This window comes from Myotis lucifugus, unplaced genomic scaffold (genome assembly GCF_000147115.1).
Source record: "Myotis lucifugus unplaced genomic scaffold, Myoluc2.0 scaffold_498, whole genome shotgun sequence".
Classification (NCBI taxonomy): Eukaryota; Metazoa; Chordata; class Mammalia; order Chiroptera; family Vespertilionidae; genus Myotis; species Myotis lucifugus.
In genome coordinates, this window is record NW_005871546.1 from 304,153 (window position 1) to 326,001 (window position 21,849).

The 21,849-nt window shown below is 43.1% G+C and overlaps 1 protein-coding gene, 1 long non-coding RNA gene and 1 pseudogene across 4 annotated transcripts in view; all 3 read right to left on the reverse strand.

Annotated features, from left to right (window-relative positions):
- Positions 1–17,721, reverse strand: part of RAB11FIP3 (RAB11 family interacting protein 3) — a 97,945-nt gene extending 80,224 nt beyond the window's left edge. For 2 of the 3 annotated variants that reach the window (XM_023744920.1, XM_023744919.1), the window contains exon 1: positions 17,409–17,705. Coding sequence is in view for 2 of the 3 variants with exons in the window: in XM_023744919.1 (XP_023600687.1) it covers positions 17,409–17,489 (81 nt within the window). In the remaining variant the exon portion in view is untranslated. Of the gene's footprint in view, positions 1–17,408 lie in introns of all 3 variants that reach the window. The other variant, XM_023744921.1, reaches the window with a different exon arrangement.
- Positions 5,489–6,324, reverse strand: LOC111823453 (annotated as a pseudogene).
- A 1,362-nt stretch (positions 17,722–19,083) lies between the features above and the next one.
- On the reverse strand, positions 19,084–20,620 carry LOC106694524. The gene is made up of 2 exons (XR_001345569.2): positions 20,394–20,620; positions 19,084–19,261 (listed from the first exon to the last, which is right to left on the reverse strand). It is a non-coding gene; the product is annotated as an uncharacterized LOC106694524 (long non-coding RNA).
- Between the last annotated feature and the right edge of the window lie 1,229 nt (positions 20,621–21,849).

Genomic DNA, 21,849 nt, shown 5'->3' on the forward strand with positions numbered 1-21,849 from the left:
TTGGAGAGCATGTGGAGAAAAAGGAACCCTTCTGCACTGCTGGTGGGAACGCAGACTGGTGCAGCCACTGTGGAGAACAGTATGGAGTTTCCTCAAAAAACTAAAAATGCAACTCCCATTTGACCCAGTGATCCCACTTCTAGGAATATATCCAAGAAGCCAGAAACACCAATCAGAAAGGCTATATGCACCCCTATGTTCATAGCAGCACAATTCACCACAGCTAAGATTTGGAAACAGCCTAAGTGCCCATCAACAGATGAGTGGATTAAAAAACTGTGGTACATCTACACAATGGAACACTACACTGCGGTAAAAAAGAAGGAATTCTTGCAATTTGCAACAGCATGGATGGAACTGGAGAGCATTATGCTAAGTGAAATAAGCCAGTCAGAGAAAGATAAATACCACATGATCTCACTCATTTGTGGAATATAGAGAACAACATAGACCGATGAACAGGGACAGATCCAGAGATGCAGGAACAGCGATCAGACTGTCAATCCCCGGAGGGAAAGTAGGGGAAGGGTGGGGGTAAGGGGAAGAGATCAACCAAAGGACTTGTATGCACACATATAAGCCAAACCAATGGACAGACAACAGGGGATGAGAGCATGAGTGGGCGGGGGGGGGGGGGGTATTGGGGGTTAATGGGGGGATGAGCACACATTTGTAATACCTTAACCAATTAAGAAATTAAAGATTAAAAAAAAAAGAAAGAAAGAAAAAAAAGACACCCAGGGATGCACCCAAAGCAGGACACTGGGCCCAGAGGACCATAGTGGGGGGTGGGGGAGGAGCCCCTGAGTGACAAAAGGAGCTAATACACAACAATGGAAGTCCAAGTGTGTGTGCTGAACAACGAGACTCCACAGACAGGCTAGAAAGAACTATTGCTAGTCTGTAGAAAACTAAACAAGTAAAAACATAATGTTGTATGGAAAAACCAAAGACTGCATTAGAAAGGAAAGGTAATCACAGCACACCTAACAGGTATGAAAGATATCTACAATCAAAATAGATAAATACAGAATGTCTATTTAGGCAAGATTAGAATTAACTGTATTGAAAGAATGGAGGAGACAGAGGGAAATATGTGGGTGTACGTTCTACCAAAGAAATTCAATAGAAACTACCTAAAACTGGGGGGTAAGGGGGAACACTAGAAGGAAACAGCCAGGAATCTGGAAGTGGGAAGTAAGGAAAGTGTAACTACTCTTTGTTATATAACGTGTAGCTCACTATTTGATTTTTTTAAATTATACACATGATAAAAATTAAAATTAAACCAAAATATAAAATTAAAATAAATACCAAAAAGAGTGCAACAAGCTGAGGTTAGAGGGTAGCTGAGACATGTCAGAAAGAACAGGCCAAGGCGTGCTGCTTTCCCAGTTTGGGTCCTGGCTTTTCATCTGTACTTTTCTACCAAGACAGAAAGCAGGAGGGCGGAGGGAAGCTCTGAGGCATTCTGAGGAGCCAGCAGAGTGGATCCCAAGTAAACATTTATAAAATTAACGTGTCAGAATAAATACCACAGTGAGGGAAAGAGCGATGTTAAAATAAAATATGATAGGGGATGGGGGAAGGATCTTTAAGGAGATGCAACATTTTCAAAATTCTCTAGAAAACTGGCTCTCTGAGTGACACACCAGGACCAACAACAGCAGCATCACCAGAAACTAATTAGAAACACACTTCTTAGCAGGCCTCACCTGAACCAGATAAATCAGAAACTCTGCGGAGGGCCCAGAAGGCAGTTTTAAGGAGATCTCCAAGTGATTCTGATGAGAGCAAGTGTGAGAGATCAGGTGACAACTTGGTCCCTTCAGTGGTGTAAATAGTCTCTCAGCAAGTGGTCTAGAGATCCTGAGGGAGACTGGTGTCCCGGGGAGCGGGGTATCCAATTTCGTAACATGCTAAGACATTCTTTCCTTTCTTTCATCTCACTCGCCCACAAATGTACAAATGTACAGTGGAGTTTTCCAAAGGTTACATGACACAATTGCTTGCAGAGGCAGATATAACAATCCATTCTCACCCAGCCTATGTGACTCAGTAATTGAGCATCGACTCATGAACCAAAATGTCACTGGTTCAATTCCTGGTCAGGGCACATGCCTGGTTGTGGGCTTGATCTTGGGGTGTGTAGGAGGCAGCCTATTGATGTTGATGTTTCTCATCGATGTTTCTATTTCTCTATCCCTCTCCCTTCCACTCTCTCTAAAAAATCAACAAAACACCTATCTAAAAAAATAAAAATAAAAATAAATGAATCCAGCTCTCTTCAATTAAGCCAGACATTTAAGAGACTTGCAAAAATGTAAAACAATGCCACTCTTCTCACTATTTTAGAAAATAGTTATTTTGCATAAAAAAGTCATTAATGTTAACATGTAATGATTTATTTTTAGTGTTTTTAATTTATTGATCTGAGAGAGAGAGAGAGAGAGAAACAGTGATTTGTTATTCCACTTATTTGTACATTCGTTGATTGCTTCTTGTATGTGCCCTGACCAGGAATGGAACCAGCAACCTTGGTGTATTGGAATGATGCTCTACTCAACTGAGCTACCCGGCCAGGGCTGTAATGAGTTATTTTTAACAGATTAATAAAAATAACTTAGATTTTTTTTTTTTTTAGTTTTACTTTCTAATATAGCAAAGATCAATAGATATAACCCACATAAACAAAAGCTCTTTGGTACTCAATAACATTTAAAAATGTAAAGGAGCCCAGCCGGCGTGGCTCAGTGGTTGAGCGTTGACCTATGAACCAGGAGGTCACGGATGGATTCCAGTCGGGGTACATGCCTGGGTTGCGGGCTCAATCCCCAGTGTGGGGTGTGTAGGAGGTGTCTGATCAGTGATTCTCTTTCATCATTGATGTTTCTACCTCTCCCTCTCCCTTCCTCTCTGAAATAAACATATATATATATAAAATAAAAATATAAAGGAGTCTAAAATAAAAAGTTTATGAAGCAGTAGTTTAAGGCTTGAATGACCTCAACAAGGAATTTCCTAATCATCACAGTATGTATCTAACCAAATTTTTTTATTCTCACCGGAGGATATGTTTATTGATTTGAGAGAGAGAGGAAGGGAGAGAGAAACATCAATGTGTGAGAGAAACATCAATCGGTTGGCTCCCATAAGTGCCCCAACCAGGAATTGAACCTGAAACCTTTTGGTGTTTGAGACGATGCTCCAACCAACTGACCCACCTGGCCCAGGCTGTATCTATAACCAAATTTAAATGCTTTCTATGTCACTAACAGTGAGAACAGGTAAATTTGTGGCTTAATCCAAACCCAAACCACAAATCTAATTTTACTGCACGTTGTTGATACCTAAATATACAACGAAACCCCACAACTTCTGCATGCAACATCCCCTCACATATACCCAAATACTCTACAATACTCTACAATAGCATCCACCTGACCACTGCCAAAACAGAAAGCAGAAAATGTAGTTAGCCTGAAACAATAAATTAATTTTTAGGTACCCTAAGCATTTCTAAACTTTTTCACACATTTACTCAAATCTGGACTTATCACATTTGAAAATTGTCAATAGGAGGGGAGATCTCTCGTAATTTCCTTTTGAAGGAGTCTGTATGTTGAACAAGATATTTACATCCCTTATGGAGCACCATCCCTTGATAGAAAAGAACATGGTTAAATCACATTCCTAGTGTAAGAGGAGTTTGGATTTCCCATTTCAAAGAGAGGGGTCATTTCACACCCTGTGTACTCCAACAAATGCTAGATTGGTTGTTTAGTTAAAAAGTAAAGCCTGTGTGCCTATGTGTAATATTCCTTTACTTATTTGGGACAAAGAGGTTTTATGTTTGTTTTTGTTGGTTGTTTTTAAGATTAATAAAAGCCACACAACCAAATGTACAGTACAAGATGAAGTGTAGCTCTGGTCAGTTGGTTGTCCCGTATACCAAAAGGTGCCAGGTTTAATCCCTGGTTGGGGCCTGTGAGGCAGGCAACTGGTTGATGGTTCTCTCTCACACCAATGTTTCTCTCTCTTTCTCTCTCTCTCCCTCCCTCTAAGATCAATGTTTTTAAAAAATCTTCCCATATCTTTTTTTTTAATGTTTTTACTGATGTTTAGAGAGAGATAGAAACATCAATCAGCTTCCTCCTGCATGCCCTCTACTGGGAATCGAACCTGCAACCTGGGCACATGCCCTGACCAGGAATTGAACCAGTGACCTCTTGGTGCATGGATCGACACTCAACCACTAAGCCACAACCACTGGACTTCCCATATCTTTAAAAAAAAAAAAAGATAAAGTGTAGATTATCATCAATGAACTTCCCATATGTGTTTTTCCTTTTTATTTTTTTTAAAATATTTCATTGATTTTTTACAGAGAGGAAGGGAGAGGGATAGAGAGTTAGAAACATCGATGAGCAAGAAACACTGATCAGCTGCCTCCTGCACAACCACTACTGGGGATGTGCCCGCAACCAAGGTACATGCCCTTGAACGGAATCGAACCTGGGACCTTTCAGTCCGAAGGCTGATGCTCTATCCACTGAGCCAAACCAGTTAGGGCTTTCCTTTTTATTTTGAAGTATGTAAAGTTCAAAGAATATAAGAAACAGCTATATATCCTTCCCCTAGATTCATCAATTATTAAAGTCCTTCCACATTTTATGTCTCTTTCTACACATGACTTTTTTTGTGGAACTATTAAAAGTAAGCTACAGCCGAAACCGGTTTTGCTCAGTGGATAGAGCGTCGGCCTGCGGACTGAAAGGTCCCAGGTTCGATTCCGGTCAAGGGCATGTACCTGGGTTGTGGCGCATCCCCAGTAGGAGATGTGCAGGAGGCAGCTGATCAATGTTTCTCTCTCATCGATGTTTCTAACTCTCTATCTCTCTCCCTTCCTCTCTGTAAAAAATCAATAAAAAAAATAATAATAATAAAAAATAAAAGTTAGCTACAGCTCTAACCGGTTTGGCTCAGTGGATAGAGCATCAGCCTGTGGACTCAAGGGTCCCAGGTTCGATTCCAGTCAAGGGCATGTACCTTGGTTGCAGGCACATCCCCAGTAGGGAGTGTGCAGGAGGCAGCTGATCAATGTTTCTCTCTCATTGATGTTTCTAACTCTCTATCCCTCTCCTTTCCTCTCTGTAGAAAATCAATAAAATATATATATTTTTTAAAAAAAGTAAGCTACAGACATCAAGATACCTCCCTAAATCCTTCTAGCATGTATTTCCTAAGAACAAAGACCACCCTCCTCCATAATTAGAATACCATATGACACCAAAGAAATTTAACACTGATATTATCAAATATTGTCTATATTCAAATTTTCCCAATCATCTCTGTAACAGCCTTTACAGTTTTGTTTTCTTTTTTTCTTGTCTATTGAGGCATTTTAGTTGCACATATGTATTACATGTCTAGAAAAAGAATCCCACTTTAAGCAATAAAACAATTAAAAAGAAGAAGAAGAAAAGAATCCCAGGATTTTCCTTCTGTATTTTCGTCTGGCTTCTTCATGGTCCATGATGCCCTCAGAGACTGTCAGTACAATGAAACCAAACTGATGGGACATATCTATATATATAAAATCCTAAGTGACTGTTACAACCAGACAACTGGCCAGTAGCTATGACACACACAGAACACCAGGGGGCAGACGCTCAATGCAGGAGCTTCCTGCCAACCTCCCATGGTCCCTCCCCTCAGCCAGCCAGCAGCCCTAATTGGGACTGGGTGAGATGGCCAAGCCAAGGGACCCCACCTGTGCACAAATTCATGCACCAGGCCTCTAGTATTTATTTATTTATTTATTTATTTATTTTTATTGATTTCAGAGAGGAAGGGAGAGGGAGAGAGAGATAGAAACATCAATGAGAGAGAATCATTGATCTGCTACCTCCTGCACACCCCCTACTGGTGATCGAGTCCACAACCTGGGCATGTGCCCTTGACCAGAGTCGAACCAGGACCCTTCAGTCTGCAGATCGATGCTCTATCCACTGAACCAAACCGGCTAAGGCCATTTTTCTATATCTTTGAGTTGCACATCAAATCGGAGGTTGATTATTCCACACTTACTTAACCTGCTTGTGAGGTTCACAATTTTCCCAGCTCTGTGGTCATCAATAATTTCAAATTCGCCAATGTAACCATGCTTCATCATTACAGTAAGAAACCAGATGATGACTTTGGAGCATGACCTAATAAGAACCTGGTGTTTGCCTCTTTTGGGCTTTGTTGACACTCTTGAGAGCATCAGCCAGGACATCCATGAGCACCATATGCAAGCACGGAAACATGGCGAAAAGAGCTGTTTTGTTTTCTTTTAATCCAGGATCCAATCAAGGGCCAGGAATTAGTTGTTATAATTCTTTGGTCTTCTTCAAACTAGAAGTGTACCAACCTTTTTTATGACAGTGACATTTTGAAGAGTTCAGGCTGCTGATGTGTAGAATGCCTACAGTCTGGTTTCATCTGATATTTTTCTGATTATGTGACTCAGTTTAAACATGTTTGGCATCCCATCCAAAAGCACATAATCTGTTATTGGGGAGTCTGAATTTGATCACCTGGTCAAGGTAGAGTCTACCAGGTTTCTCCAATATAGAGATATCTTTTTCCTTTTGAAATCAATCATCTGTAGAATGATACTTTAGACTGTGTATCCTGTTCGCCACCCCAATCGCAAATGTTTACACAATGTTTCTTACCAACCACTGATGATTGTTGCCTTACTCAATTATTACCTTGGTGGCCAAAATACTGATTCTCTAAATCTTTCACTCTTTCGCCTGCGGACTGAAAGGTCCCAGGTTCGATTCCGGTCAAGGGCATGTACCTTGGTTGCGGGCACATCCCCAGTAGGAGATGTGCAGGAGGCAGCTGATCGATGTTTCTCTCTCATCGATGTTTCAAACTCTCTATCTCTCTCCCTTCCTCTCTGTAAAAAATCAATAAAATGTATTTAAAAAAAAAAAAAACTATCCAAAATTTAAAAAAATAAAAAAAATTCACGAAATCAGGAGTCTATTTAAAAAAAAAAAAAAAATTATTACCTTGGTGGTTGCAAAATACTGATTCTCTAAATCTTTCACTCTTTCTACTGTAACTAGCATTTGTCTGTAAGGAGCCCAATACACCCTTTGGAGTATCACTGGGACTGATTTTTACTCACTATGTGCTGTGAACTTTAAAATTCAATGTATCCTTTATCATACCATCATTTTTTTTTATTATTATTTTTTTTTGGTGCTCAAAATGTCCCAGATTTACCCAGTGGGAACCCATTTGAGCTGCTCCCGTTTCGACATGTCTCCATCAATTTTTGAACATTTCCTTGCTTTCTGGTACAAAATAATCCAGGTTCACGTTGAATTTTGTCCGCCCAAAATCTGGACTATTTCTCCAAGGATCTTTGTTTCTTTTAGTGGGAAATGATATTTGGCAACCAAGATCTGGGGCAAGGTGTACTCATTGCTACTAGGATGTCATTGCCCCCACACCCTCTCAGAAGACAGAGCTAGGAATTTTTTTTGAGCATGTATTCACACTGCTACCTCTAATTTAAATCCCAAGATGACAAGGTTCTTCCCACCTTTTCCATACCGTATTTTTATCTCCTTTCACCCAGAGAACTGTGGTTCCCAACACTAACCAGTATATTTACTCATTGGCACTATCCCAAAATATAACCAACGTAATTTCAAAATTACTACTGCTGATCTATCAACAACAAACCTACTTTGTAGTTCTTTTTTTCTTTTGAACATAATCCACTAAAGGTATACATAGCACTGTGTTCATGTGACTTGAATTATATTCCTATAGGGTTATATTATTTATTAATCCAATAACTTCTAGGTTCATTTGTTTCTATTTTATTTTATTTTATTTATTTTATTTTATTTTTAAAGAGAGGAGATGTTTTATTTTTTTATTAAAGAATTTATTTTATTGATTTTTTACAGAGAGGAAGGGAGAGAGACAGAGAGTTAGAAACATCGATGAGAGAGAAACATCAATCAGCTGCCTCCTGCACACCTCCTACTGGGGATGTGCCCGCAACCCAGGTACATGCCCTTGACCGGAATCGAACCTGGGACCCCTCAGTCCGCAGGCCGACGCTCTATCCACTGAGCCAAACCAGTCCCGGCTTAGGGTTTGTTTTTTTTTTTTTTTCTATTATTATTGCTTTAATTGTATTTTTTGAGTATTTAGAATATTTGCATAGTTCAAAAGTCAAAATTATATAAAAAGGCATACTCAGCCTGGCCGGATGGCTCAGTTAGTTGGAGCATTGTTCCGTACCAAAAGGTTGTGGATTCAATCCCCAGTCAGGGCGCATAGCTAGGTTGTGGGTCTGATCCCTGGTTGGGGCACATGCAGGGGGTGGCCGATGTTTCTCTCACATCAATATGCATTGATATCTTTGTTTCTCTCTCTCTCTAAAAAATCAATATAGATGAATTTAAAAAAAAAAAAAAAAGGCATACTCAGGTTTCACTCTTATCCATTATACCTTTGTCCCCACCTACCAGAATAAGTTATTTAAAATTAGTTTCTAGTCTCTTTCCTGGGTCTCTTTTTGTAGAAGCAAATATGTACATATTCTTATTTCCCCTTCTTTTTTTCTTTTTTAATTGATTTCAGAGAGGAAGGCAGAGGGAGAAAGAGATAGAAACATCAATGATGAGAGAGAATAATTTATCAGCTGCCTCCTGCACACCCCCTACTGGGGATCAAGCCTGAAACCAGGGCATGTGCCCTTGACTGGAACTGAACCCAGGACCCTTCAGTCCGTAGGCCGACGCTCTATCCACTGAGCCAAACCAGCTAGGGCTCCCCTTCTTTCTTATTTCATATTCTTTCTTTTTCTTTTTTTGTTAGTCAGATCCTGCTGGCCCAGGCCTGCCCTGGAGCCTGTGAGTATGGAAACCTCAGATGGGTTGAAGATTATGACTACATGACCAGGAGGATAAGGGCAAGGAGATAGAGGCCTAGTCTGGGGATTGGTAAGGTGTGGGTTCTTACTCTACCTGTGAATTCCTCTTCCTCTGAGCTGAAGTCCATCATTTAGGGTTCTGGGCCTCAGATCCCTCATCTTTTTTTAAAAAAATCATAGTAAGTTAACCATTTTAAAGTATACAGTTCAGTAGCATTAAGTACATTCACATTGTCATACAACCATCACTCTTACCCATCTCCGGGACTTTTTCATCTTCCCAAACTGACGCTCTACCCATTAAACACTAACTCCCCATTCCCCTCCCCTGGGAACCACCATTCTACTTCCCATCTCTATAATTTGACTATTCTAGGAGCCTTCTATAAGAGGAACCATACAATATCCATTCTTTCTTACCACATGTTATGTGGTAATTTGTCCTCTCCCCCGCCCCCAATATATCTTAGAAATCACTCCCTACCAGTTCACAGGAATCTTGCTCTTTTATTTTTGCAGCTGCACAGTCCTCTGTTATGTGGATGTACTTCACTAATCCTGATGGCCTTTGGGTTGTTTCCATATTTTATATCACAGATAATAGTGCCATGAATAACCGTGTGCACCTGTGGTTTGTATTTATAAATAAAGGTACATCCTAGAAGTGGGCCTGTTAGGTCAAAGGATAAATGCAAATATAGATACTACTAAATTCCCCTCAATGAAGACTGTACCATTTTGTACTCTCACTAGCAATATGAGAGTGTGCCTATTTCCCGAGAGCCTGACCAACTGCATGTGTTCATGCTTTGCCAAAATGATAAGTGAGAAATGCTATCTCAGTGATTTTAATTTGTGTTTCTCTTATCATGAGTGTAGCTGAGCATCTTTGTTACCAAGCAAGGGTTCACTGCCTGATGCACATAAAAGCCAATAAATACTATGGCACCAGCTTTTAAGAAAAGTCTTTATATGTGAGTTGACTGGTAAGGAGAGAGGAGGCAAGGTTCAAATCTATCTTCTTCGATCCAAGATTTGGGACAGGATTTTAAGGGGTTTCAGCAACAGATCTTCCTGGACAACGGACCCTTCACTTCTGAAGGGATTCAAGTTCTGGCGAGATTCCAATCCTTTGGTTCTGTGGGGAGAAGCAGTTAAGTGTTCACAAGTGCTACTCACAAATGGTGTATCCAAGGTTTAAACTTTGGTTCTGGGTCTTGTTGGAAACAGGATAGGACCAGTTTGAGCTGGTTCTGCAGTTACATTTTTGTTTTGTTGTGGTTTTTGTATGTCTAAGGGCTATTTGTATATCTTTTTCTGTGGAATGTCTTCATATCTTTTCCCATTCTCCTATCAGATTTAGGTCTTTTTTCCCTTTGACTTTTAAGAGTTTTTATATCGGCCTTTCATCTGTGACTCATGTTTTTAAAAATCTTACCTAAGAACACATTGGTCAGGCTGGCTATGCCCTCCTGAATCTTCTAGATGAAGATATGAGGTGCCTTCACTGATATAAGCAGGAAGACCAGGGATCAGACTGTACACATAACCCATAGACATTAACAGTGCTCTGAGCAGAACCAGGAACCTAGCCACCCTCTGCTTAGATCTCTCCCACAGTTCACAGCTTTCTAGCCATCCCTCATCTGTATTTCAACTTAGAAAAATGTTCTCACTGGCTGAAGTTTTTAAAGGACACTTTAATAGGCTTTCAAAGGAAATTCTAATTTCTCTAATCAATGTGGATTTTTACCTATTTGTATTGAGGCTCAAGCAATCTATTAGTAAAGATTAAATTACTATTTAACTTTTTAAAATATAATTAACCAGTTCACTGGCAGGCACCTTAATCTAAAAAAAAAAAAAAAAAAAAGCCCTTGGAATGTCCATGGATTGCTAGAGACAGTAAAATGTTCTGTTTACTGTCCAATGATTTACAGCAATGAAGGTCTTTATAATCCTGAACAATTCCTCTTGTCAAAACAGATAAACCACCTAGCCAACAGTCTTAGCCAACAGGTACCACTTCATTTATAACCTGAGTTTTAGGCTTTAAATTGATTAAACTTTCTTAAAGAGAAATCAGAATAAATTATTTTAAATGAAAAACAGTTCAGCATAAAACCCTCTGACAACAACAGTGATAACCTCCCAATACCATGGAGCCCTAGCTCAAAACAGGGATATAAACCAGCAAGCTCACTTTTGACTACAGCAAGTCTACTTACAGGTGAGCACAGAAGGCTCTAACACTTTAGCAAAAGTTTTATAAAAGTATCCAACAAAAGGAAAAGTACAATAGATCATTTAACAAACTTAAATCCTTCTGAAGACATGGGTCTTTAGAAAAATAGCTAGAATTTCAAGAAAATAACTAGAAGTTTTAGAAATAGCAAGTTTCAAGTTATCGACATACAGATGATGTGTGCAAAAAGAACATAAAATAATGCACAGTGATAGTGTTTCCTCTATTTACAGCTAATAATCCTGAAATGTTACTTGGCCCTTCAGTTTGTCTCATATTTTAGAGCATCCATCCATGACACCATGCCCACAATGTCCCTGCAAAAAAGGACACACCACCCATTCACGGCCTGCAGTTATTGGCTCAAGGATCAGCTTGCCCAGTGGGAGGCTTATAGACAGGAAACTAAGACACCTGTTTCAGCAGCATAGACAAGACTTGGCTCAATATTAGCTCTGGTTTTGAACATAAAAAACACAAGAACACAGTTGTAACTAGAGTAATACCAACTTGCCTAAAACAAGCATGTTAATATTAGGACAGAAAAATAAAATTGTACCTACTGAAAAAACGTATTTTCTTTACTAACTATAATACTGAATCCCTTTATCCTAATCCACTAGTCTCATGAACATTTTAAATTACAGGGTAAGTGTAACACTTTCTGCCAGGAATTACTTAGAGTTACATATTAGATACTGATGAAAACACAATGGCCAAATGGAAGCCAACCTTCAAGAATTATAGGCGCCCTAGCTGGTTTGGCTCAGTGGATGGAACGTCAGCCTGTGGACTGAAGGGTCCCGGGTTTGATTCCAGTCAAGGGCAACATGCCTGGATTGTAGGCTTGATCCCCAGTGGAGGGGCATTCCGGAGGCAGCCAATCAGTGGTTCTCTCTTATCATTGATGTTTCTCTCTCTGAAATCAATATAAAATCAATAAAAATATATTTTTAAAAAAAGAATTATAGGCATTTTCGCCCAGCCAGTGTGGCTCAGCGATTGAGTGTCAACCCATGAACCAGGAGGTCACGGTTCGATACTTGGTCAGGCCACATGCCCGGGTTTCAGGCTCAATCCCCCGTGGGGGGTTTGCAGGAGGCAGCCGATCAATGATTCTCTCTCATCATTGATGTTTCTTTTTTTCTTTTTTTTTCTTTTTTAATATATTTTATTGATTTTTTACAGAGAGGAAGGAAGAGGGATAGAGAGTCAGAAACATCGATGAGAGAGAAACATCGATCAGCTGCCTCCTGCACACTCCCCACTGGGGATGTGCCCGCAACCAAGGTACATGCCCTTGACTGGAATCGAGCCTGGGACCCGTGAGTCCACAGGCAGACGCTCTATCCACTGAGCCAAACCGGTTAGGGCCATTGATGTTTCTAATCTCTCTCTCCCTCTCCCTTCCTCTCTGAAATCAATAAAAATATATATTTTTTAAAAACCATTATCTGTCTTTTACCAATTCATCTGACATACAGACCAAGAGATAGATACACATACAAACACACACAGACACACACACAAAACAGAAGCTCCCACATGCACCTGTTCTCACATACTAGGTTCATTCTCTCACACACACTAGCTTCCATATGACCTGCTCACACAAGCACTCATTCTCTCTCATGCACATAGACATGCTCACACACACAGACATGCTCACACACACTTAAATTCAAGGCTAGGGTAGAAACTGGAAAGGAAACTGAAGCAACTAAAAGGTGCAGCCAAAAGAAACAAAAGGTGCAGCCAAATGTCCCTAGAGACTTCCAACTCCTACCAGCAGAGGTACAGGAATGAAAAGCAGGAGACCTGAGTATCAACACTTCCCTCAGCAGCCTACTTTGCAAGTAAGGACAGACAATGCCTACAAGGTTACTGAAGGGCATTCATTCTGTACTTCGGTGTGTAGGGTTCTCTGGAAAGGATCAGTGACTATCAAAATGTAAATGCTTAAGTTAGGGTAATAATACAATGTGAAGATAATCTTTACAATTAATTCCTTTGCAAAATAAAACCAAAATAAATCAATCATTTCCACAATGCTCTTAGAATTTATTCTATAATTTCTGCTTTACAGTGAGTTAGTGGTGACTATAAAAGCATCAGTCCTCTCAGTATGAAGGGATTGTGTTGATGAGAAGTGATCAAGCTTGTTTAAAAAAAAAACCTATTCCAGCCCTAGCCGGTTTGGCTCAGTGGATAGAGCATCGGCCTGCAGACTGAAGGGTCCCAGGTTCGATTCCAGTCAAGGGCATATGCCCTAGTTGTGGGCTTGATCTCCAGTGTGGGGCGTGCAGGAGGCAGCTGATCGATGATTCCCTCTCATCATTGATGTTTCTCTCTCTCCCTCTCCCTTCCTCTCTGAAACCAATAAAAACATATTTTTAAGAAAACCTATTCCAAGTTCACAACTAGTGCCTGGGTGCACTGAGTCCCGTTTTACCGAGAAAGCTCTTCTGTAGTCTTCTTTCTCCTTTCCTCTGCTGATTCCTGCTAACACTGTTATATTACACCACACCTGATCTATCACCAGATGAGGTAATGAGATCCCAACACACCATGACATTGCTGAAGAGGGACACAAAAGCCATCTGTATTATAAATGGGAGCTAGCTGCTTATATTAAAATTTCAGCTATAGCACTTAAATAATTTAAAATGTTTTTTCATAAACAGATTACATAAAAGATACTGAACATGCTACCTTTGAAAATTTTGAAATAATCAAGATAATCTATTTGTTATCATGAGGACAGTAATGTGACCAGCCTAAGAGTTTCGTGCACTCAATATTTTGAAATCTCAAGGTGGAAAGTACAAAAATTTATGGTTTTATTGCTGTTATCCAGTTTATCTAAATAGTTTCTAGGGTTTTAAAAAAAATCATGAAATGTTTTAAAATGAATTCTTATCTTTTAGAGATATATACTGAAATATTTATGGATGAAATAATATGTCACATATGTGCATCAAAAATAATAATCCAGGGGTGCCCAGCCAATTGAGCGTTGGCCTATGAACCAGGAGGTCACAGTTCGATTCCTGGCCGGGGCACATGACCAGGTTGCAGGCTCGACCCTCAGTGTGGGGCATGCAGGAGGTGGCCGATTGATAATTCTCTCTCATCACTGATGTTTCTATCTCTCTCTCCCTCTCCCTTCCTCTCTCTGAAATCAATAAAAACATATTAAAAATATTTTTTAAATAATAATTCAGGGGTGGAGAGTTTACAGATGAACCAAGACTGGTGAAACTGAGCAATGGCTAAGGAGCAGGGAGATTGGGGGGGGGGGTCATTAGACTAGCCTTCTTCTCTCTCTACTTTTGTATATGTTCAAGACTTTTCACTTAAAAGTTTAAAAATATTCATCATGAGGTAGAATTCTTCACTTTTCTCTAAACTACGTCACTATCAGAGACTATTTCTTCTTTTTGCTCCTCTATAATGTACTCTGATAATGGACTTGGGAAAAGCAAGCCTAAATCATAATAAAGGATAGCAAAACTTATACACACACAAAAGTCAACCTTTCATTACGCTGTGAATTACCTGCTCCAAAACAGGAGCTCTCCTCCACCATCCCAGGGAGCTCACTCAAGTCCAGGTACTTAGATCAAGTCTAACACTGCTTCTTCCTGAGCAGTCTGGGAGAGCAGACAGAAGCGGCAATGCCACAGGCCTCCTTATACTCGTCTATCCCCACTAAACCCAAGCCTTACCACCAAATTTAAAATTCCACCAGGACCTATCAGAGCAAAGAATTTTGATTCATTTCTACTTTGAAATTACAAGAAAGTTCAGCCCCCAAATAACAACTCAAAGTTTTTCCCACTGTGTTCAATAAGGACAGTCACAACACAACAAAAGGTGTTTCTCAAATGAAAAGGGTTTTATGGAAGTCAGTAAGATGAAACTTCATGGGAATATTTTGAGACACCAAATCTAAGAAGTTGAGAGCCATCTGAAGATTATAGGTCAAAAGACCTAGTTCTAGTCCTTGCTCTAGCACTGACAATTTCATTTGTGGGGTGTTGGGAATTATTTAAACTTTCTGGGCTTCTGTTTCTTACCTGCAAAGTGAAATGAAGCCTATTACTACTTCAGAGAAAGGTGGTGATGATCTAGTGAAGACATAAATGAGCCTGATATAAGCTGTAAAGTACTTTATCAAAGCCAGGTTATGGTGAAAAGAAAAAAAAAAGAGAGCAAATGTGGTATTTTTTTAAACATCTTTGGTGTAATGAGAAAGGGTGTGCTTGGAGAGAAGACACATCACACTAGCAAAACACAACCAAGGATGCCCAAGGTGCTTTCTGACCCAGGAGCAAGAAGGAAAAGTATCAAAAGAACTTGGACCAGCAATCACAATCCCTGCTAACTATACAAGAAATTATACCATATATCTCTCTGCCCATTAGACTAGGACCGTGGTCGGCAAACTGCGGCTCTCGATCCACATGCGGCTCTTTGGCCCCTTGAGTGTTGCTCTTCCTAAACCTTAGGAGTACCCTACTTAAGTTAATAACAATGTACCTACCTATATAGTTTAAGTTTAAAAAATTTGGCTCTCAAAAGAAATTTCAATCGTTGTACTGTTGATATTTGGCTCTGTTGACTAATGAGTTTGCCGACCACTGGACTAGGACATAGGAGACGCATCTGAGCAATGTCTTCCAACTAAGAGCTAAACAAAAGCAGTACACTGATGCCCACAGAAGCATGCACTTCTTCCTGGGCTCAAGGGACAAATGGGAGGGTGGGAGGGAGCATGGACCTCTTATCAAGGTTCCTTTTTAAAAATTTCTTTATTTTTAAAATTTTATTTATGTATTGACTTTTAAAGAAAGAGACGAAAGGAGGGAGGGAGGACGGGAGGGAGGGAGGGGAAACATTGACCTGCAGTTCCACTTACTCATGGATTCCTTGGTTGTGCCCTGACCAAATCAAACCCCACAACCTTGGCGTATGGGGTCCATGCTCCAACCAACGGAGCTACCCAGCCAGGGCCATAAAGGTTTTTAATGCTGTGTCTGACACCCTAAAATATTAGGATGTCAATTTTACCTCTTTTCTTAAAGATCTCTTGGCTTCACCATGCATATGCACTTGAACACCCACTTAACAAATGTCTGCATGTGTTGAGAAGTCAATAAAATACAAAACTAGAAGATCAGCATTTTAGGGATTTCTTACTACTAAGTGAAATATTGAAAAGTGCACACCAGTAACCTATTTGCTGTCTACCCAGTTATTACCAGGACACACACAGCCGTGCTGTAGTCACCTGGAACTTCCATGAGTGCTGAGACAGAGGGGAAGGGCTGCTCTCCCAGAGCAGCTCAGCCCTTAGAGACTGCGTGGTTGGTACCTGTGCCACCCTGCACTGTGCATTCCCACTGCTGCCTGTCTACACATCTCACATCTCCTGCAAAAGTGGAGGTGGCCCTGATGGAGTGCTGCTCAAGTTTGTATTCACCAGCCCTGGAGGGATAGTTCAGTTGGTTAGAGCATCCTCCCAATACACCAAAGTTATGAGTTCCAGCCCAGGTCTGGGCACATACAAGCATCAACCAACCAATGAATGCATAAATAAGTGGGAAAACAGTAAGTGGATGTTTTCCTCTCTCCTCTTCTCTAAAAAAAAAAAAAAAAAAAAAAAAAAAATGTGCACTGTCTCCCAGACAATAAAAGATGAGTTCTACCTAGAACATAATGCCAAAACGGTGTCTCTTCGCATGATCGTAAGTAGCCAAGCGCAGCCTGGCCTTTGAGATCTGAAGGAATGACTTACTTCAGCCAAACCTGACCTGGGCCCTCGGTGGGAGGAACCGCCAGGCACCTCTTCATTCAGGGAGCTCTTCCATCAGGCAGCTGGGCCTGTCCTCATGCCAGGAACCTAACTCCCCTCGGTTTAGGAAAGACCCAGCTCGTGTGGCGCGGGAGAGGGGGCGGGGGTAGGGTGGTGGGTAGAAGGGGGACGCAGCGAAAGAATCTGACTCCCTAGAATAGAACCTCTTCAAAGGAGGAAAAGAAGCTTTAATAAAATTCAACCAAAAGTAAGGGCAGAAGCGAATAAAAAGAACGTGCGGGACCATTGGTCCTAACCGTGCAATTTCCCGACCACCGAGGACCGTGTCGGCCCGGAGGAGGCGCCCAGGCCCAGGCTCCCACGCTGGGGCCCGGACGCGCTCGCCGAGTTACCTGCTCAGCCCCGTAGACCGTGGCGAACTGGACGAAGTCCTCCATGCGGACGAAGCCGTCCCCCATCCCCGTCCAGGGCATCGAACACGGTTCGCAGGCGAGGGCCGTCCTCCGCACACCCCGCAGGCTCGCTCGTGAGGGAGCGGGTCCGCTTAAGTCCGAGGGCAGGTGCGTGTCCACGGGACCCACCTCCAGCGTCCAACTCGCCCACCGAGCCGAGGGCAAAGAAGGAAGAAGTCGACCTCGCCCCTCCGGTGGTGGCTGTCGCTCAAATCCTGCGCGCGCCAGAGACGCGCTCTCCGGACAACTTTTGGGAGCCTTTAGTCCTTCCGAATTCTTCGTCCAGGAAAAATAATTGGTCCAAGTTCTGTCAGCTGCCGGTCGGGGTTCGGGGTCGGGGGCCGGGATCGGGGATCGGCGCCCTGACTCCGGCAGCAGGTAGGAGGCTCCCAGAGCCCGATCGGCGCTCAAGCCGGCAGGGTCCCGCGGGCCCAGCCCCAGGGCGCGGGGCGGGGTCGGCGGGCGTAGGGGCGGCCCCCGGCCAGTCGGGTCCGCCGGGCTCCGGGTCTGGGCCCGGGCCGCCCGTTGGGGAGGCCGACCGGCCCGGCTCCATCTTCATGGACGCGACTCGGGCCGCGGCGCGGGCCCGGGAGACCAATAGTGAGGCGGGCGGTGCGGGCGGCAGACAAAGGCGCTCAGGGCGCGGCGGCGGGCGCGGGCATCCCCGCGGCGGCGCGGGCGTGCGCGCGCGGGGCTCCCGGGCTGCTCCGGCTGGCGCTCGGGCCCTGCTCCGCCCTCGCCCATGTTGGCGCCGCGCTTCAGCTGCCCTCGGCCCCGCGGCGCGGCGGATGACGGCCCATGGCGGCAGGCGCAGGGAGGGCGCGGAGGAGGACGCGGGGCGGCGTGAGGCCGAGGGGCCGAGGAGGCCGACCGAGAGGACGCGGAGGAGGACGCCGAGGAGGGTGAGGAGGTAGGATGAGACGCCCGAGGTACCCAAGCGAACGCCGCCGCCCTTGCCCCGCCCTCTGCCGGCCTTACGTAAGCACGCCCCGGCGCGGCCCGGCCCCGCCCCCCACCGACTGGCTATAAAAGGCGGGCGGTGGGCAGCAGGATAGCGGAGCGGTGTGTGTGCGATAGTCAGCACCCGGTGGGTGGGCGCTTATGCTCCTGTTCTTTGCCGGCCCCAGCCTGAATCCCGGCCCTCGGACTCAGGAAGAGGCTGTCTTCGGAGGCTGCAAACGCGTACTTGATGTCACCGCCTGGGGGTGCGGGGACGGCCGACCCACGCACGGTGCGGATGAATAAACTGCGCCGAGAAGAGAGCGGAAAACCGAAAGTGCACCTGTCACACAGGGCCTGAGTCCTCCCGGAGCGTAAAGCGCCCTCACACATGGATAAGCAAAGAACACGATCCTAATGGGAGGGGTAATGCGCGCGGCACTGAGCGCAGCCCCCGCATGGTACCGCCTACCGGCGCACCTGCGCTCGCTGTGGCCGCCCGGCTCCTTCGGCAGCCCGCACGCACCCGCTCTGCAGCGGAAAGAGGTCGCAGGCGTGCACAGAGGTGGGCACAGAGGTTCGCAGAGGCAGGGGCTGGTCCGCGCGGTCCCGTCCCAAGGGCTGGAGAGCCCGGGAAATGCTGTGTATTTTCACTTGTAACGGAAGGCACAAGTGGTTAAACACAGATCTTTTTTAAGCCTATGAAAAGTGTTTTTCACAGGATGTAGAGTTGATCGCCAGTCTGCAGTCAGGCCTTCCCAGCACCGCGGCTGTCTTTGACAACTAGCATCTGTTTCTCGAGCTGTCGCTTTCATCAGTGAGGACACGGGACGACAGACAGGAACATGAGTACCCTGCAGCAGGCATGAAAGTGGAGACATGCTAGTTAGAAGCAGGTGAGCTGCCGGGCCCCAGGCGAGGTGCTAAATTTAGCCTGTAACTAAATGTATCGAGGGAGTGTATGAAATGGTATTTTTAAACGCTGTGGGCACCCAAACCAGATATGTTTCATAAGCAGCTTTGGCAAGAACCAAAGGAAACTGAACCTCTGTTTCCAAGTGTACAGTGTTAATTAACTGAGTCATCATCCATGACAAAAATCCCAGGGCACATGGTACGGGATTTTGTGAGGTTGGCCTTGGAAAAAGAAAAGCAAGGAATTCCACCCTCCCCAACTATATTCTCAATTTCTTTTTAAGAGCTGTGTGCTCGCCCTAACTGGTTTGGCTCACTGGATAGAGCGTCAGCCTGCGGACTGAAGGGTCCCGGTTCGATTCTGGTCAAGGGCATGTACCTTGGTTGCGGGCACATCTCCAGTAGGGGGTGTGCAGGAGGCAGCTGATCGATGTTTCTCTCTCATCGATGTTTCTAACTCTCTATCCCTCTCCCTTCCTCTCTGTAAAAAATCAATAAAATATATATTTTTTTAAAAATCAAAGTGAAGTTAATTTTTTAAAAAAAGAGCTGTATGCTCTACTCAGGAAGATTCTGTGTTCAGAGAAAAAATATCTCCAGTTTTGGCAAGAATTTGAAATAGGACTGATGCCTTTGGCCAAATACAGTTTTCCGAGGTAGTTATAGTGATGTGTCAGCCTTTCTAAATAAGAGGGTTAATGTGGGTGAGGTGAAAAAAATATATATCAGAGCTGCATCCTGGGGAAATAGGCATTCCTCCTGCTGAAAATGTCCCAAAATTTGGCATTCCTAGGCTGGCTGATGTGCCAAAATGGAACCCCAGCATGGTGAGCTTGGACCAATTCAAGAGGCTCTGTGTGTGAAACATTAAAAGTGACAATTCTGGGTCAGTCATTCAGACCTCAAGTGTCCCCTTTGTGGCCTACGGACATTTTTATTGGTCCAGATGAAATGAACCAGCTCAGTACACACAACCCCTCTTGCCATTTTGACTGACTCCTCCTATGCACGATTTAATTCAACCAGGTGTCAGGTACACAGAAGAGGAAGGGAGGATGGGGTGCAGCTCACATCTGTTGGTTTTGGGGTCTGAGCGAATGTCTGTGGAAATCTCCCTCTGTGAATGTTTTCTTTTGAAGTTACTTGGGATAAACATTTCTTTGGAACTCTCTAAGCAGGTAGGTCTCCTGATCCCTCTTCCCTGGTGACTTTTGGCCTGTGGAGAAAAATAGGAAGGTGATTCAGCAGATTCCTGGCTGTGTGGCACAGCCCTGTGGGACCTACCAGGGGAGTGGAGGAAAGTGGGTCAGGAAACCTTAGTTGAAGTAGGGCCTCTCCATCATCTGGGTGAGATCTGGCCACTGACAAAAGGAGGGGGAGGGATATAGGAAAAGCTCAATTTCGTTACAAATCCATTTTTTTTAATGCACATATTTTTAAATAAAGAGGAAATACCCAAAATTATAGTAAACATTACATATGATTTCTAGCCTGACAACTTAAAATGTTATCTCATCTTCTCTTTTTAAAAAATATATGTATATATTTAAATATATTTTTAGTGATTTCAGAGAGGAAGGGAAAGGGAGAGAGAGATAGAAACATCAATGATGAGAGAGAGTCATTGATCAGCTGCCTCCTGCATGCCCCCTACTGGGGATCCAGCCCCAAACCCTGTCATGTGCCCTTGATTGGAATCAAACCTGGAACTCTTCAGTCCACAGGGCAACACTCTATCCACTGTGCTAAACCAGCTAGGGTTCATCTTCTCTTATTCGAACTTCACTGAATGCTAATGTTTCTTACTGTATTTGGCCAACTTGAATCTTATATCTGTGAATTGCCCAGTAGTAGTGTTATAATGTACCCCGCGAATCACAGAAGGACGCCTCAAGAAGTTGAATTAAAGAGTCACATTTATTGCAATCCGGGACTATGAGGGGGCATTTTGCTCTCCCAAATCTCGCAGTGATAAGATGGCCGCAACACCAGATTTATATAGGCAAAAATCACAAAGGTATTGATTACATCCCAGGGTTTGGAATGAGGACCCTGGTTTGCACAAAGCAGTAACAGAAGCGAGATTGAGCCGATTAGTTATCTACAAAGATTAATTATAGTTTTGGGTCTTTGGACCACTGAGTTGACAGGGAAACATTATCTGGAACCCTCAGGTCTTTGGATAATTGTGCTGTCCTGGTTCCCAGGTACAGAAGAATGTGCTTCGATAACCAGTAAGTAAGATCACAATCAATAGGGTATTCACATTACAATCAATGGGGTATTCACATTACAATCAATAAGGTATTCAATCGAATGGGATGATTTATACAATTCAGAAAATCAAAGTAACTTTTCTATTGTTAAACAAAGCAAGTAAGTACAGAAGCCAAACAGCAGGGTTAAAGTTAAACTATAGTTTCTACCTGAGATGATTGCTACCATACTTCAGTAGAACTTGCTTATTATTTTATTTGATTCTCTGACTTTTTCTTCAGATAAAATCCCTCATCAGCCCTGGCCGGTT